Below are 18,542 nucleotides of genomic sequence, written 5' to 3'. Positions count from 1 at the left end.
AGTACACCCACATAAACACAACCAATACAGTACACCCACATAAACACAACCAATACAGTACACCCACATAAAACAACAACATAACACAGCTACATAGAGCTATATTGTAGACATACATATACACCAGAAAGTACCCAGATAGAAACACAAACTATTTTATTTCTACATCCACCCCCACTCTCCAGCCCCCCTCCCCTTATCAACCCCCTCTCTCCCAATCCACTGGGGACCAATTATCTCATTGGCCATGCTCAGTCAACTCCCCCGTCCAATTGCCCCCCCTCCTCTTTTTCTGACAGAAAGAGGGGGAGAGGGGAAAAGATAGTGAGAGAGAGGGGGGTGGAGAGAGAGAGGGAGAGAGATGGAGGGAGAGAGAGGGGTGTGGAGAGAGAGAGAGAGAGAGAGAGATATGGAGGGAGGGAGGGAGGGAGGGAGGGAGGGAGGGAGGGAGGGAGGGAGGGAGGGAGGGAGGGAGGGAGAGATGGAGGGAGAGAGAGAGAGAGAGAGATAGACAGGGATAGAGAGAGAGAGGGAAAGAGAGAGAGAGCGAGAGAGAGGGAGGGAGAGGGGGAGAGAGAGAGGGGGAGAGGCAGAGAGAGAGAGAGAGATAGAGAGAGAGAGAGAGAGATATGGAGGGAGGGAGGGAGGGAGAGAGAGATGGAGGGAGAGAGAGAGAGAGAGAGATAGACAGGGATAGAGAGAGAGAGGGAAAGAGAGAGAGAGCGAGAGAGAGGGAGGAGAGGGGGAGAGAGAGAGGGGGAGAGGCAGAGAGAGAGAGAGAGATAGAGAGAGAGAGAGAGAGAGAGAGAGGGGGGGGGGAGGGGGCAATAGAGAGGTAGAGAGAGAGAGAGAGAGAGAGAGAGAGAGAGAGGGGGCGAGAGAGCTAGAGAGAGAGAGAGAGAGAGAGAGAGAGAGAGAACAAACAAACAGATTCTGCTGACAGTCATCATCTCATTAGCCTGCAAGACCCCACAGAGCTCAGCTTTCAGTGTGTGCGTGCTTGCGTGCGTTTACTTACAGTGTCAAGTATTCTTCAGTGAATTGGTCTGCACAACAATCCAGCCCATGACTATGAACAATAAAATGCATTATGGTCTAGCAATCCCCCAAGGGTCAATTTGGATGCCATTTTGTTTCTTACATTTCACAATACAATAAAATATGTTAAAAAAAGAATGCTAAAATATAACCTACAATGTGATATCTGTGTCCTCTATAGCAATGGGAAAACAGTACAGTGGCAGCGAGACGTGACGCCGGGCTTTTCCTCACCTCTCCTTTGTCACTGTGGAGACAGGCAGGCAGGCTGAGCACAGTGTGAGCTCCTGAGCTCCCACAAGCCACGGCTATCTTAACCTCTGACCCCAGCCACTTACAGAGCATGTTCAGTGGTTTAGGACATTAGCAGGGATCACAGTTCAAACCCCCGGGAGTGGACGGCTCTGGGTGCTAGTTGCCCAGAGCTGTCCAAGGTCAGCCTCCCGTCCTGATCTAGGATCAGCTTGCCGTCCTGAAATGGGAAACATAGCCATTATAAAGGAATGCAAAACTGACCCCACGTCAGTGTCTAGAGGAGGTCACCCTATTGGGTATCGAGAGGGGGAACAAACCAGAGATCTGACAACATGTTAAATATCAGGGTCTCCCACATCAATGATGGAATTGTATCTATCAATCAACACTTCTGTTTTGGCTGGCTAGCTAGTCATGTTAGCAAGCAAATACATAGACAATCCCTTAACACCGTAGGTAAAGCACGTGGGATTAATACGAGAAATAGTTTGATGAATGACTCTTGCTGAATAACTACTGATATGGGACCTTAAATATTTCAGTTACAGTCTCCTCCAGTTCCATTATGATGAAACACACGCAAATGATGATGATGACACATGAATTCTCAGTACACATGCGTGTAATTAGTGGAGTCGTCACTAAGACGAATGTGTTTTCCTCTCCTCTGTCTGACTGTATTAGTGTCAACTAGTGCCTCGTCCCAACACAGTCTGAATGTTTCCTTCAATGACTGACAGACACAGACACATAGGGGGATGGGCTTATTACATACGTTTGTAAGATGAGAGGGCCAGGTGTGGGTGACTCAGGGTGTGGGTGACTCAGGGTGTGTGTGTGTGTGTGTGTGTGTGTGTGTGTGTGTGTGTGTGTGTGTGTGTGTGTGTGTGTGTGTGTGTGTGTGTGTGTGTGTGTGTGTGTGTGTGTGTGTGTGTGTGTGTGTGTGTGTGTGTGTGTGTGTGTGTGTGTGTGTTTCCAGTGTCTAGGAGGCGGTCTCTTACTGGAAGATTCTCCCTCCTGCCTGCTGAGTAATGAAAAGTCTGAGACTAAATGCTTCACATCACTGTGAGAGACACACACACTGAGACAAAGACCTTCACATCTCACTGCGAGCAACACACACTTTTAACCAGTCGCCCCCTCATCCTAACGTTAGTATAACCGTCGGGGAACAAAAGGCCTTCTCTGTGCTCCCTGAATGGCAGGCCTGTTAAACGATGCCTCATCCCTCTGTCATGTGTTTGCCTGAGCGACAGGATGGCTAAACGATGGCTCATCCATGACTTCATCACGACAGGATGCTGGAATGGAAACCAGTACTGAACGGCTGTTGGTGTTTGTCTAGGAGTGTTTGTCAGAGAGAGAGAGAGAGAAGGAAGGGAGATCTTTAGAAGCGTTCAGTAGCGTTAGTTAATTGTTGTGGCCAAGGCTTACTGTATGCACTCCTGTATTGACTATATAATAATAATAATAATAATAATAATTAATAATAATAATAATAATTTAGAGGGTGCTTATATTTGTCCTATTTCACACAAGTGTCTACAGCCTGGTCTCATAGACTATACGTAACATAGCAAATGTACATCCGGGACAAATGACAGTAGTATGATATGTTACGTTTGGTATGGTTACGTAAGACAGATGGTTACTTAAGGCAAAAACTAAAGTAGGGTGGTTGGTTGGGGTGGATGGGTCAGCGTATAACACGAACGACTAGCATCCCAAAGGTTGTGAGTTTGAATCTCATCACGGACAACTGTAGCATTTTAGCCAATTAGCAACTTTTCAACTACTTCCACATTTTTAACTACTTTGCATGTTATCTAACCCTTCACCTAACCCTAACCCTTTTAGCTCATCCTGACCCTAACCTTAACCCTTTAACCTAACTCCTTAACTTAACCCAGGTAGCATCACAACCGGCCGTGATTGGTAGGTCCATAGGGCGACGCACAATTGCTCCAGCGTCGTCCGGGTTTGGCCGGGGTAGGCGTCATTGTAAATAAGAATTTGTTCTTAACTAACTTGCCTAGTCAAATAAAGGTTGGATAAAAATAAAAATAAATTAAACCCTAACCCCTATCCCAACTCTCCCTGAGACAGCCTCGGTCGTGGTCAGGGTCGTGGTCAGGGTCGGGGCCAATATCATTGTGTGTTTCCAGAATATAGGGGTCTAGAGATCAAAGCATTTCTGAATACTTTGTTAAAGACACAAAAGAGGTTGCTCTCTCTCTCTCGTTCCCTCTCTATCGCTGTCTTTTCTCTCTTACCTGTGAGTATATGACACCAACTGTTTGAGCCCATGCCAAGCTGGTGACAGTTAAGTGTGTGATGGTGGTTAAGATCACACACACACACACACACACACACACACACACACACACTGAGCCGCCAGTGTGTCACGCAGACTGCCAGTAAGTGATCTGACCCCTTGACCTGTTACAGAAAGGGTTATTTAACACTCATTAACACACACACACACACACTGCCCAATCCCTACACACACAAACATGCACGCACACACACACACACACACCACATACACACACACACCACCCCCGCTGAATGTCTGGGATTGTTTACAAGCCTGCTGGTTAAGTTGTTCCTTAGCAAGACTCTCTGCCAAAACTCAGTGAGGCCTTTTCCCAGTATTTTCTGCCTGCCAGTTTCTCATGAAAACTATATTCCTTATATTATGATCTCTGTTCTACCATTCTAATGATGGTGTTATGTAGGTCTTCTGACAGAAGGGTCAAGTAAAGTGTGATTGAGTTCTCATCACTGTGGCATGTCCGGACAACCATAGTATAAATGTCCACTCCCTCCCTCACTCCCTCTCACCCTCTCCCTCACTCCCTCTCACTCCCTCTCACCCTCTCCCTCACTCCCTCTCACTCCCTCTCACCCTCTCCCTGACCTTATGAAAGAATCCCATCCATGTTCTCCCAGATCTTCACTCTCCATCAGGTCAGCCAACCACAAGCCCTGATATTACCAGACATATCTGGATCCCACCACTCCTATTGACCTGTGACCCCAGAATAACTCATAACAGATAAATGTTTTATTGTTGTGTACATTAATCATGTTTTAAATGTTCATGAACAGGAGAAGAGAGAGAAGGAGAGAGAGGTTGGAGTGGAGTATAGGGGAAGAGATACAGACAAAGAGAGAGAAGTTGGAGTGGAGTATAGGGGAAGAGATACAGACAAAGAGAGAGAGGTTGGAGTGGAGTATAGGGGGAGAGATACAGACAAAGAGAGAGAGAGAGGTTGGAGTGGAGTATAGGGGAAGAGATACAGACAAAGAGAGAGAGAGAGGTTGGAGTGGAGTATAGGGGGAGAGATACAGACAAAGAGAGAGAGGAGAGAGTTGGAGTGGAGTATAGGGGGAGAGATACAGACAAAGAGAGAGAGAGTTGGAGTGGAGTATAGGGGGAGAGATACAGACAAAGAGAGAGAGAGAGAGAGAGGTTGGAGTGGAGTATAGGGGGAGAGATACAGACAAAGAGAGAGAGAGGTTGGAGGGAGTATAGGGGGAGAGATACAGACAAAGAGAGAGAGGTTGGAGTGGAGGGGGGAGAGATACAGACAAAGAGAGAGAGAGAGAGGTTGGAGTGGAGTATAGGGGGAGAGATACAGACAAAGAGAGAGAGAGGTTGGAGTGGAGTATAGGGGGAGAGATACAGACAAAGAGAGAGAGAGGTTGGAGTGGAGTATAGGGGGAGAGATACAGACAAAGAGAGAGAGAGAGGTTGGAGTGGAGTATAGGGGGAGAGATACAGACAAAGAGAGAGAGAGAGAGTTGGAGTATAGGGGGAGAGATACAGACAAAGAGAGAGAGGTTGGAGTGGAGTATAGGGGGAGAGATACAGACAAAGAGAGAGAGACAAAGAGAGGTTGGAGTGGGGGAGTATAGGGGGGGGGAGAGATACAGACAAAGAGAGAGAGAGAGAGGTTGGAGTGGAGTATAGGGGGAGAGATACAGACAAAGAGAGAGAGAGAGGTTGGAGTGGAGTGGGGGAGTATAGACAAAGGGGAGAGATACAGACAAAGAGAGAGAGAGAGAGGTTGGAGTGGAGTGGGGGAGTATACAGACAAAGAGAGAGAGAGAGGTTGGAGAGATACAGACAAAGAGAGAGAGAGTTACAGACAAAGAGAGAGAGAGTTGGAGTGGAGTATAGGGGAAGAGATACAGACAAAGAGAGAGAGAGGTTGGAGTGGAGTATAGGGGGAGAGATACAGACAAAGAGAGAGAGAGGTTGGAGTGGAGTATAGGGGGAGAGATACAGACAAAGAGAGAGAGGTTGGAGTGGAGTATAGGGGGAGAGACACAGACAAAGAGAGAGAGGAGAGAGGTTGGAGTGGAGTATAGGGGGAGAGATACAGACAAAGAGAGAGAGAGAGAGGTTGGAGTGGAGTATAGGGGGAGAGATACAGACAAAGAGAGAGAGAGAGGTTGGAGTGGAGTATAGGGGGAGAGATACAGACAAAGAGAGAGAGAGAGAGAGAGGTTGGAGTGGAGTATAGGGGGAGAGATACAGACAAAGAGAGAGAGAGGTTGGAGTGGAGTATAGGGGGAGAGATACAGACAAAGAGAGAGAGAGACGGGGGGGAGGCACCTGCTAGGTTTCCAGTGTGAGTGGGTGGGTGAGTCAGTAACCAGTCCCTCTCAGACAGACAAGACAGCACACTTTGAGAATCCCCCTCCTCTCTCTTTTTCTCTCTCATTCCCTCTCTCTGACCTTGTCCTTCTCCTCCTGTCCTATATCTCCTCTGTCTCCTTCCCCTCCCTTCCTCTTTTTTTCTATCCTCCTCTCTTTCCTCCCTCTCTCTGTTCAGTGTTCTGTGGGAGGGGAAGGCAGGGAGGTGCTGCAGCAGACCTAACCCAGCTGGGAGGGGCCGGGCCTGGGAGTCACGCTCAGGAAAGTCCCCTGCTTTCCCACTTCCATGAGCTCAACAGGCTGGGCCTCTTTACTATGGTATACCTGCTGAGCTGAGAGATTTACTCTCAGGATGATCGTTTCTATAAGTATAGGTTCATTTACTACTGCAGTACGTAGCTGCCTTAGAATCACAATCTCTGCTGTTTTAATGGGTCCCGTAGTTATATAGGTATGCGGTGGTCCCACAGTATTGTATATCCTACTATCTTATATCCTACTTTTAAAGGGTCTCCTCCACACTTTTGTCCCAGGCCCAGGGGGTGGAAGCTGTGTCGTGGGAGCGCCATGGGCGGTTGTGTGTGTATGGAGAGGTCTCACTGACAGCTGTGTCTATCAGAAACATCCGCCTCTTCTCCAAATCTCTCCCTCTCCGTCTGATTACTTCTCCTTCTGCCTTATTCTCTCTCTTTATAGTCACTACATCTCTTCCACTTATCTCCATCTCTCATCCCCCTCTTTGGCTGACATAAGACCCCACCCCATCTGACCCCTGACCCAGTCTGACCTCCAGATGACCCAGGAAGCAGCAGCTGGAGGTTGTGTTGTGTCTGTAGGGGGTCAAAGGTCATGATAATCCTGCTGTGTTCCCTCAGCGCGTCTCAGAGTCTTCCGTTTGGGCTCGGGCTACATTGAGACGAAGACAGATCAAATTCTTCAGGAAGTATACTGTATCTGTGCATGTGTGTATATTAAACTTAAGACAGAGAGGGTGGGGACGCAGCTGTCTCGGCCAACTGATGACATCCACACCCGCTCACCCTTCCCTCCCTCTTACCCCTGAAACCCAGATGGCTGAATGGCTGTGAGGGGCGTGTCCAAGGTGAGATTGGAGGCATGGTGGTACAGGTGTGGGGTTGGGGGTGATTTGGTCCCGCCCCCTAAACAATGCAATTTCAGCCTTTATTAGAGCAGGTGTACGCTGACCTGTACACGCTCACACACTCACATCCCAGCCCTACTATTAACCCCAACACACACACACTCACATCCCAGCCCTACTATTAACCCCAACACACACACACTCACATCGCAGCCCTACAATTAAAATCAACAGACAAACACATATACACACGTGTTCAGATAAATCCAACTAGCTCTCACAGTCTCATGTCAGAATAAGACGTTCAACCATGTTTCTCAAACTTCAAAGTTGTTGCAAACCTCACATTTCTAAGTGTTAAAGGTTAAGCTTAGGCACTAACTCCTAATGGTTAAGGTAAGGTTTAAGGTTTTGGATAGGCTTAAAACAAAAATATCAAAAACAATTCAAACTTGCAACCTTTGGAATCAGAGGCAGATGCTTACACCCCCGTCCACAACACCCAAGCAAAACTGAAACCTACTTGAAGGTAACAGAACTCACTGTTGCCCCTAGTGGCCGGTTTCCATGTCATCTCCCGACGTCCTCAGTTAAGGATGGACGTCGAATACTGACTTTTATCACAGGTGACCTGTCTGGGTAAATCATCCTCACCAGAACAAGGTTGAGGCTTGACGAAACTGTGGCCATAGAAGTCAATAGAACTTTTCTAGTTTATTGGTAGGTAGTTTAGTTAACCCGCAGAGCAGTTTTATGTTACCTTTACTTGACTGAATGGTGGCTTACAGGAGTTGATTTTGAAACTGTCAGAAAGCACATCATAATGGGGCTACATCAGGTGACAGTTGAATACTCTTCACATCCAGGAAACAGTGTTGCACTCGTTTGTGGCCACATCCTCCCTCTCTTTCTCTCTGTCTTCCCCCTCCTTTTCTTTCACTCTCACTCTCTACTTCCCTGCTATCTAGCTCTTTCACTTGCTCCCTCTCCTTTCCCCCTCTCTTTCCCCTCTCTCTCTCTTCCTCTCTTTTCCCTCTCTCTCTTCCTCTCTTTTCCCCTCTCTTTCTTCCTCTCTTTTCCCCTCTCTCTCTTCCTCTCCTTTTCCCCTGTCTCTCTCTCTTTTCCCCTCTCTCTCTTCCTCTCTTTTCCCCTCTCTCTATTCCTCTCCTTTTCCCCTCTCTCTCTTCCTCTCCTTTTCCCCTCTCTCTCTTCCTCTCTTTTCTCCTCTCTCTCTTCCTCTCCTTTTCCCCTGTCTCTCTTCCTCTCTTTTCCCCTCTCTCTCTTCCTCTCCTTTTCCCCTGTCTCTCTCTCTTTTCCCCTCTCTCTCTTCCTCTCTTTTTCCCTGTCTCTCTTCCTCTCTTTTCCCCTCTCTCTCTTCCTCTCTTTTCCCCTCTCTCTCTTCCTCTCTTTTCCCCTCTCTCTCTTGCTCTCCTTTCCCCCTCTCTCTCTTCCTCTCTTTTCCCCTCTCTCTCTTCCTCTCCTTTTCCCCTGTCTCTCTTTCTCTCTTTTCCCCTCTCTCTCTTCCTCTCATTTCCCCTCTCTCTCTTCCTCTCTTTTCCCCTCTCTCTTCCTCTCTTTTCCCCTTTCTCTCTTCCTCTCCTTTTCCCCTCTCTTTCTTCTTCTCTTTTCCCCTCTCTCTCTTCCTCTCCTTTTCCCATCTCTCTCTTCCTCTCCTTTTCCCCTCTCTCTCTTCCTCTCCTTTTCCCCTCTCTCTCTTCCTCTCTTTTCCCCTCTCTCTCTTCCTCTCTTTTCCCCTCTCTCTCTTCCTCTCTTTTCCCCTCTCTCTTCCTCTCTTTTCCCCTCTCTTCCTCTCTTTTCCCCTCTCTCTCTTCCTCTCTTTTCCCCTCTCTCTCTTCCTCTCTTTTCCCCTCTCTCTCTTCCTCTCTTTTCCCCTCTCTCTCTTCCTCTCTTTTCCCCTCTCTCTCTTCCTCTCTTTTCCCCTCTTTCTCTTCCTCTGTTTTGCTCTCCCGCTCTTTCTTTATTTTCCTGTCACAACATGAGGAAATGGGACAGTGATATGTAAAGATGGCATGTAAATTGTGCGAGGCTTCAGGTGCCCAAGCTGTCACACAAACAAACACACACACTCTCCTCCTGGAGAGAGATTTGCATGGGTAGGCTTTGTGTGGGTGACTCACCTTTCTCTCTTTCTAAATACACACATGCTCACCCTTTCTCTCTCTCTCTCTCTCTCTCTCTCTTGCAAAACCCACAGACAAACACTGGCACATACACTCTCTCCCTCTCTCTCTTTAACCTCTCTCTCTCCCTCTGTCTCTCTCTAAACTGTAGCCACAGCCACTTCCCCAGTGCTAACAGTTGGTCAGGCAGAGGGCAGGTGGGGTGGCTGAGTAAAGCCACAATACCAGATTAAACGAAAACAAAACAACGCCACAAAAAGAGAGTCGCTCACTCTGAGGATCACGTGACCGTCCTCGCCCAATGGGCTTGAGCCCTGGCTCTTTTTTCCTGGAGGGGAACCGTTGAAGCCGCCGCTGGGGTTTGGAGAGACCGACCGTGGTCCAACCACTCGACCACAAACCAGAGCTGTGACCAGACAGGAGACGGCTACAATCCAATCACCGCCGGAGAGAGGTGAGAGGATGGAGAGAGAAAGAGCTAGAAACAGGTAAAGAAAGACAGTGAGAGAGAGAGAAGAGTAAGGAGGATAAGTGAGAAAGAGAGGAGGGAGAGTAAGGAGTGTGTGTGTGTGTGAGAGAGAGAGAGAGAGAGAGAGAGAGAGAGAGAGAGAGAGAGAGAGAGAGAGAGAGAGAGAGAGAGGGAGATTGGCTAGGTTGGATTACAGCGTGTGACTCAGCCAGAGGTTAGTGATCCTCTGAAACCACAGGGAGAGACTACCTCACCACCTCTCATCCCAGGATCAGGCCACCTCTGGAGGGTAAGAGCCCTTAAACCGCAGCCTCCTCCACTCAGCGGACACCAGCCCTGGTCCTAGAGAACTACAGAGTGTATGTAATGCTTCTGTTCCAGTTCAGCACTAATACATCTGATTCAGCGGATCAACTAATCATCAAGACCTTGGATGGTTGAATCAGCTGTGTTATTGCTGGGCTGAAACAAATGTAGCTCTCTCTCAAGGAGTTGGTGCATACCACCACCATAACCCCTCAGGGATCCAGGGCTTTGGGGTCCCTGAGCTCTGTTCTTTACCCAGGAGGAGAGCACCTTCCCTGCATCACCAACCTGGGGTGACCTGGGGGTCAGGAATGGGGAGTGTTTTGTGTTTTTGAGTTTGCTGTACATTCATAAAGCAGTTTTCATCTCTACAAAACAGTTACACAGTTCCATCAAGATGTTGTCTGTATTGTTGTTGTCTGTATGGATGTTGACTGTATTGATGTTGTCTGTATGGATGTTGTCTGTATTGATGTTGATCTGTATTGATGTTGATCTGTATTGATGTTGTCTGTATTGATGTTGATCTGTGGGTGAGAGAACTTTAACTGACTCTCTCTGACCCTGTGGCCTGTGTGTGTTTGCATGTCAGGAATCAGTTTTTACACCCACATCCAAATAAAGAAGAGGAAGGAGGAACGGACGAGAACATCGGAGCACTGGACATAGCAGAGAACTGTGTGTTCCAGAAGTGCGGTAGCATTGCTAGGACATTTACCAGGGGCGTTGCCATGGCATCAAACAGCATCTTTGAATCCATGCCATCCTACCAGCCATGCTTCACCAGGGGTGAGTGCAGACGTACACTAGATGTGTGTATGGGTATTGTAGTTCTGGTTGCTTTTTTTTTTTTTTTTTTTTGCCCCTTTTTTCTCCTCAATTTCGTGGTATCCAATTGGTAGTTACAGTCTTGTCTCATCGCTGCAACTCCCGTACGGACTCGGGAGAGGCGAAGGTCGAGAGCCATGCGTCTTCCGAAACACCACCCAACCAACCCGCACTGCTTCTTGACACAACGTATATCCAACCCGGAAGCCAGCCGCACCAATGTGTCGGAGGAAACACCGTACGCCTGGTGACCTGGTCAGCGTACACTGCGCCCAGCCCACCACAGGAGTCGCTAGTGCGCGATGAGACAAGGACATCCCTGCCGGCCAAACCCTCCCAACTGGTTGCTATTTTACTGTAGTTTTTACATCTTGTGGCTGGATCTGAAAACCACAGATCTGAGGGCTAGTATGTTGTTTTATCTGGTGAGCCTATGAGCTGTAATACAACACACCCCTCAGACTATTGGAACGTCTCTACCACACAACACTCTCTACTGTTGCAGCTGATCTCTGGGTAAGCTTGATGGGTACCAACTCTTTACCACAAAGAACCACATGAACCACTCCTGTACCGTGAACTATATTCGAGATGTGCGGTTTATGGTGTCGACTGTGTGTATCAGGGTTGGGGGGCTTTGTAATTGTGTTGAGTCAAAAAATATTGAGAAGAGAGAGGAGGGGAAGGGAGAGGGAGGAGAGAGGAGGGAGGAGAGAAGATGCATTCCTTTCTGCTGTGTAAGTCAACACTCACCATCTCCAGACACTGCAGCTGTCCCACGTAGTGTGTGTGTGTGTGTGTGTGTGTGTGTGTGTGTGTGTGTGTGTGTGTGTGTGTGTGTGTGTGTGTGTGTGTGTGTGTGTGTGTGTGTGTGTGTGTGTGTGTGTGTGTGTGTGTGTGTGTGTGTGTGTGTGTGTGTGTGTGTGTGCGCACATGCAATTGAGTGCACATGTTCAGCTTTTTGGGCAAAAACTGATTTTAGAAACTTGCAGTTGTGACTTTCTTTTTTCCATTATCTTCATTCCTGTTTGAAGCTCACCTCACCTCGGCTCACTTATGTTTTCTCGAGCATATGTCCTATATCTACCTCCTCTACAGAAATGAGAAACAGTAGGGACAGTGGGTGACAAAGGACGAGGTGAGAGAAAAGGAGGTGACAAGCTCTTGCCTTATGGCCCAAAACATCTCTGTTAGCTGAGGAAAAGTTAGCTCTGACATCAACATGGAGTCAAGTCAGGTAACTGAGTGAGCAGCCACTTTCTTGTAGTCTATTTCTGAGAAAGAGCTCGAGATGGGATCCTGAGTTTCCTGCCGCCTTTGTGTGTGTGTGTGTGTGTGTGTGTGTGTGTGTGTGTGTGTGTGTGTGTGTGTGTGTGTGTGTGTGTGTGTGTGTGTGTGTGTGTGTGTGTGTGTGTGTGTGTGTGTGTGTGTGTGTGTGTGTGTGTGTGTGTGTGTGTGTGTGTGTGTGTGTGCTAAGCTTCTCTGTGTAGAAGTTGTCAGTTAGCACAGGAAGTGTATCTGCAGGACCCGATGCAGGTTCACACACAGGAACATGCCTAAGTGTGTGCAATAATTTTCTCAGACAGAGATGTGAAAAGACGATGAAGAATCCAGTGGTTCCCACCAGGGTGTTGTGGTATTTGTTTTTATTTGTGTGCGTCTTTCCCTGTCTTTCTCTTTGTGTGTGTGTGTGTGTGTGTGTGTGTGTGTGTGTGTGTGTGTGTGTGTGTGTGTGTGTGTGTGTGTGTGTGTGTGTGTGTGTGTGTGTGTGTGTGTTTGTGTGTGTGCGTGTGTGTCCAACAAACTCTCAAAGTCTCACTGCAGAATTTCAAAGTGTTTTTGTTTCTCCTGCTACTCTGTATCGTTCCATTTCTCCAAATGTCAAATGTCGAAGTTAAGGGTGAGGTTTAGGCACTCATTCTGAATGGTTAAGGTAAGAGTTAAGGTTTGGGATAGGGTTAAAACTAAAAATACAAAAAGAGTGTCCACGACTTGAATGGAACACACAACAAAGAGTCATGGGATTGCGCCCATCCTCCATCACCATCCCCCATCACCCATCCCCATCCACAAGGCCCTGGCAAAACTTAATGAGAAAAGAGCTCACTGCTGCCCCTAGTGACCGGTTTTGAAGGAATTTCCCAAAGTCCCCCGGACATGGATGGACGTCCAATTTTGATGTCAACCTTGAGCAATCTCCCTGGTGTGTGTTTGTGTGTGTGCGTGTGTCTGTCTGTCTGTCTGTCTGTCTGTCTGTCTGCCTGCGTGCGTGCGTGCGTGCGTGCGTGTGTGTGTGTGTGTACCCACATGAAAAAAATACCGGTTATGGAAAATGTGCTCTTTTAGTATCTTTTAGTACCTACTTTCCAGTAGGTTTCCTGAAGGAGAAGGCTTCCACTTCTATGTCAAAGATAATAAAACAAAAACACCATAGTAAACACTACATTACACTACAAACTGCATAAACACTACATTAATTACTATAGTATGTACTACAGTTTTATTTTAATACAGTATTTAAACTATAGTAAAACTGTAAATACTACTGTATACTACAGTAAATACTACGGTAAAGTCCGCAAAAACACTACAGTGAATTCTATAGTATTTGTTTATGTGTGTGTGTGTGTGTGTGTGTGTGTGTGTGTGTGTGTGTGTGTGTGTGTGTGTGTGTGTGTGTGTGTGTGTGTGTGTGTGTGTGTGTGTGTGTGTGTGTGTGTGTAATCACTGTGTGGTCAGTTAGACTTCAGTCAGGGTCTAATCTCTCTCTTGTCTCAGTCTCACATCATCAAGGTTTTGTCCTGAAAGATAAAACGTGTTCTATGTGGACGGACAGATAAACTTCTCTCTCCAGACTTCACTAAAAGTCACAACTTTCGGTTCCTATGCCGTTCCCTATTCACACAAACACCAAAACCTGGTACTCGATGATCTTAACATCGCTCCTCATTTCAGCCTGACCTTTGACCTTCCTCTCTCCCTCTCCTCCTCTTCTCCTCTCCATTCATTCTCACACCATAACTCAACTTGTTTTTCAGTTTTTATGTCACCCAACTTGGGACTAAATTTACGTTCTGGCTACTTCCACTTGTCTCGCCTCCTCTCCATCCATTCCGTCTCTCCGTCCTCCCTCCTTTCCCACTTGTTTATGCACCATATTTCTCTATGTGGTCTGGATCAAACTCTTAGTTTTGAAGGTTGTTTTGCTGCTTTTCTGTCACCCAACGAGGGCCGATTTACGCCTCGCAACCCCTTGACCCTGGCTTCTCTCTGGGTCTCTCGACCCGCGACCTGCCTGCCAGGCCCTGATACACACACACACTCACTCATACTCTCTCACACACCTCAGCGAGGGGTCTGTCCAGGCCTGATTGTGGTTATCAGGGGCCTCCAGGACCAGCAGGAGGAAACAGAGCGAGAGGAGAACTGGGGTCTGCTACATACTGATTCACGCATACAGGGGATGCTCTCACACACACCCACACACACACGCACACACACACAGTGCAGCACAGTACATTTCATGCTCTGTCTCAAGAGCATAGTGACACACCCAAGAATACACACACACACATACATCTCTCTGTTATAGCAGGTGTGTGTATAGGGGCACATGGAGAGAGGGGTGGCAGAGAGGATATGGGTGATGGAGAGAGGCAGGCCAGATATGCTGGGTTCTAAGAGAGATGTGTTTGAGGGGGAGGCGAGGGATGTAGGGGGGTGGATGGGATTGAACCTTGTCCCTTGAAAAGGGCAAACAGAGCCCCCCTTCCTTCTCGTGCTTATTTACTCATTATGTGTTTTAGCATGCGTGTGTGAAATCGTAGGTGTGAGGCCATGTACTTTGCATGTCTGTGTTTGTGTGTCTCTATTGAGTGTCCTGTCCCTGTGGCCCCCAATGGGTCTCTGTGTTTCTAGTAGAGTCCCTCTACAGAACTGGTCCCTGTACAGCCCTGCTGGGTTACCACTTCCCCAGGCCTAGAGACCCAGCCATGGCTCTATGTGTTTGGCCAGACCGACCGAGGCAGAGCCCTCTGTTTTTCAATTCGAAAAATCTGCCTGTGGAGTCATGGAAATGGAACCAAATACCCACCAATCAGGAATCGCTACACTTGTATTGATCCGATAGTTATGCAAATAGCTGCAGTAAAGGTATTGATAGAATGGTTCTCCACAGAGTCCGCCTGAGTCCTACAGTATCTATGGTCTTGGGACTGTGGCTGGAGGCAGGGTTATTGAGCAGTTCTGGACAAACAGACAGACAGAGAGACAGACCGTCCACTATCGAGCGTCAGTGTCCAGGCCAAGGTATTGACCGCTGCCCCTCTCGCTGGACAAGGGTACATTAAGACACCGGAGCAGAGATGAACGTGGTGCCCTTACCTCTGCTGTCTGATGGAAGAGACTTAGGGACAGGCACCTGGTCGGATTGGTGTGTGTGTGTGTGTGTGTGTGTGTGTGTGTGTGTGTGTGTGTGTGTGTGTGTGTGTGTGTGTGTGTGTGTGTGTGTGTGTGTGTGTGTGTGTGTGTGTGTGTGTGTGTGTGTGTGTGTGTGTGTGTGTGTGTGTGTGTGTGTGTGCATGCAGAGAAGAACATGGAGCCATTACTAGTAGAAGCTATCCGATAGACACTGTCCTGTAGTAGACAGAAGAAAGGAAGAAATAGAGGGATTGAGTCCAGTGGTGGACAAAGTTCCCAACTGTCATAGTTGAGTAAAAGTAAAGATACCTTAAATGACTCAAGTAAAAGTGAGTCACCCAGTAAAATACTACTTGAGTAAAAGTCTGAAAGTGTTTAAATATACTTAAGTATCAAAAGTAAATAGAATTGCTAAAATGTACTTAAGTATCAAAGTAAAAGTAAAACCATGTCAAACTCGGCACAATTGTATATTTGTATTTGTATTGACGGATAGCCAGGGGCACACTTCAATACTCAGACATCATTTACACACTAAGTATTTGTGTTGACGGATAGCCAGAGGCACACTTCAACACTCAGACATCATTTACATATAGCCAGGGGCACACTTCAACACTCAGACATCATTTACATATAGCCAGAGGCACACTTCAACACTCAGACATCATTTACATATAGCCAGGGGCACACTTCAACACTCAGGCACACTTCAACACTCAGACATCATTTACATATAGCCAGGGGCACACTTCAACACTCAGACATCATTTACATATAGCCAGGGGCACACTTCAACACTCAGACATCATTTACATATAGCCAGGGGCACACTTCAACACTCAGACATCATTTACATATAGCCAGAGGCACACTTCAACACTCAGACATCATTTACATATAGCCAGGGGCACACTTCAACACTCAGACATCATTTACATATAGCCAGGGGCACACTTCAACCTCAGACATCATTTACATATAGCCAGAGGCACACTTCAACACTCAGACATCATTTACATATAGCCAGGGGACATCATTTACATATAGCCAGAGGCACACTCAGACATCATTTACATATAGCCAGAGGCACACTTCAACACTCAGACATCATTTACATATAGCCAGGGGCACACTTCAACACTCAGACATCATTTACATATAGCCAGAGGCACACTTCAACACTCAGACATCATTTACATATAGCCAGGGGCACACTTCAACACTCAGACATCATTTACATATAGCCAGGGGCACACTTCATTTACACTTCATTTACATATAGCCAGGGCACACTTCAACACTCAGACATCATTTACATATAGCCAGAGGCACACTTTCAGACATCATTTACATATAGCCAGAGGCACACTTCAACACTCAGACATCATTTACATATAGCCAGGGGCACACTTCAACACTCAGACATCATTTACATATAGCCAGGGGCACACTTCAACACTCAGACATCATTTACATATAGCCAGGGGCACACTTCAACACTCAGACATCATTTACATATAGCCAGGGGCACACTTCAACACATCAGACATCATTTACACACTAAGACATTTGTGTTGATGGATAGCCAGAGGCACACTTCAACACTCAGACATCATTTACATATAGCCAGGGCACACTTCAACACTCAGACATCATTTACATTAGCCAGAGGCACACTCAACACTCAGACATCATTTACATATAGCCAGTAGGGACACTTCAACACTCAGACATCATTTACATATAGCCAGAGGCACACTTCAACACTCAGACATCATTTACATATAGCCAGAACACTTCAACACTCAGACATCATTTACATATAGCCAGGACATCATTTACATATAGCCAGGGCACACTTCAACTCAGACATCAGCCAGGGGCAAATTTTTACATATAGCCAGGGGCACACTTCAACACTCAGACATCATTTACATATAGCCAGGGGCACACTTCAACACTCAGACATCATTTACATATAGCCAGGGCACACTCAACACTCAGACATCATTTACATATAGCCAGGGGCACACTTCAACACTCAGACATCATTTACATATAGCCAGGGGCACACTTCAACACTCAGACATCATTTACATATAGCAGGCACACTTCAACACTCAGACATCATTTACATATAGCCAGTAGGCACACTTCAACACTCAGACATCATTTACATATAGCCAGAGGCACACTTCAACACTCAGACATCAGACATCATAAACATATAAAAGTATATGTTTTCAGACATCATTTACATGCCAGAGACACTTCAACACTCAGACATCATTTACAACCAGTGGGCACACTTCATGACACTTTACAGAGAGGCACACTTCAACACTCAGATCATTTACATATAGCCAGGGGCACACTTCAACACTCAGACATCATTTACATATAGCCAGAGGCACACTTCAACACTCAGACATCATTTACATATAGCCAGGGGCACACTTCAACACTCAGACATCATTTACATATAGCCAGAGGCACACTTCAACACTAGACATCATTTACATATAGCCAGGGGCACACTTCAACACTCAGACATCATTTACATCATAATATAGTTCAACACTCAGACATCATTTACATATAGCCAGGGGCACACTTCAACACTCAGACATCATTTACACATAGCCAGAGGCACACTTCAACACTCAGACATCATTTACATATAGCCAGAGGCACACTTCAACACTCAGCATCATTTACATATAGCCAGAGGCACACTTCAACACTCAGACATCATTTACATATAGTGTTGACGATAGCACACAACACTCAGACATCATTTACATATAGCCAGGAACACATTTTACAACACTTCAACAGACATCATTTACATATAGCCAGGGGCACACTTCAACACTCAGACATCATTTACATATAGCCAGAGGCACACTTCAACACTCAGACATCATTTACATATAGCCAGAGGCACACTTCAACACTCAGACATCATTTACACATAAGTATTTGTGTTGGGATAGCCAGAGGCACACTTCAACACTCAGACATCAGGTCAGACATCATTTACATATAGCCAGAGGCACACTTCAACACTCAGACATCATTTACATATAGCCAGGGGCACACTTCAACACTCAGACATCATTTACATATAGCCAGACACTTCAACACTCAGACATCATTTACACACTAAGTATTTGTGTTGACGGATAGCCAGAGACACACTTCAACACTCAGACATCATTTACAAACTAAGCATTTGTGTTGACGGATAGCCAGAGGCACACTTCAACACTCAGACATCATTTACAAACTAAGTATATGTGTTGACGGATAGCC

At 46.7% G+C, this 18,542-nt stretch overlaps 1 protein-coding gene across 3 annotated transcripts in view; it reads left to right on the top strand.

The window, feature by feature from the left end:
- Positions 1–9,319: 9,319 nt before the first annotated feature.
- Positions 9,320–18,542, top strand: part of LOC135543343 (runt-related transcription factor 1-like) — a 54,291-nt gene continuing 45,068 nt past the window's right edge. The window contains exons 1-2 of one of the 3 annotated variants that reach the window (XM_064970529.1): positions 9,320–9,690; positions 10,570–10,766. In XM_064970529.1, coding sequence (XP_064826601.1) covers positions 9,665–9,690; positions 10,570–10,766 — 223 coding nt within the window. In that variant the 5' untranslated portion in view covers positions 9,320–9,664. Of the gene's footprint in view, positions 9,961–10,569; positions 10,767–18,542 lie in introns of all 3 variants that reach the window. The other 2 variants (XM_064970531.1, XM_064970530.1) reach the window with 2 other exon arrangements.

Source organism: Oncorhynchus masou, chromosome 7 (assembly GCF_036934945.1).
Source record: "Oncorhynchus masou masou isolate Uvic2021 chromosome 7, UVic_Omas_1.1, whole genome shotgun sequence".
Taxonomy (NCBI): Eukaryota; Metazoa; Chordata; class Actinopteri; order Salmoniformes; family Salmonidae; genus Oncorhynchus; species Oncorhynchus masou.
The sequence above is the reverse complement of the archived record's forward strand: the minus strand, read 5'-3'. Positions and strand labels throughout refer to the sequence as shown.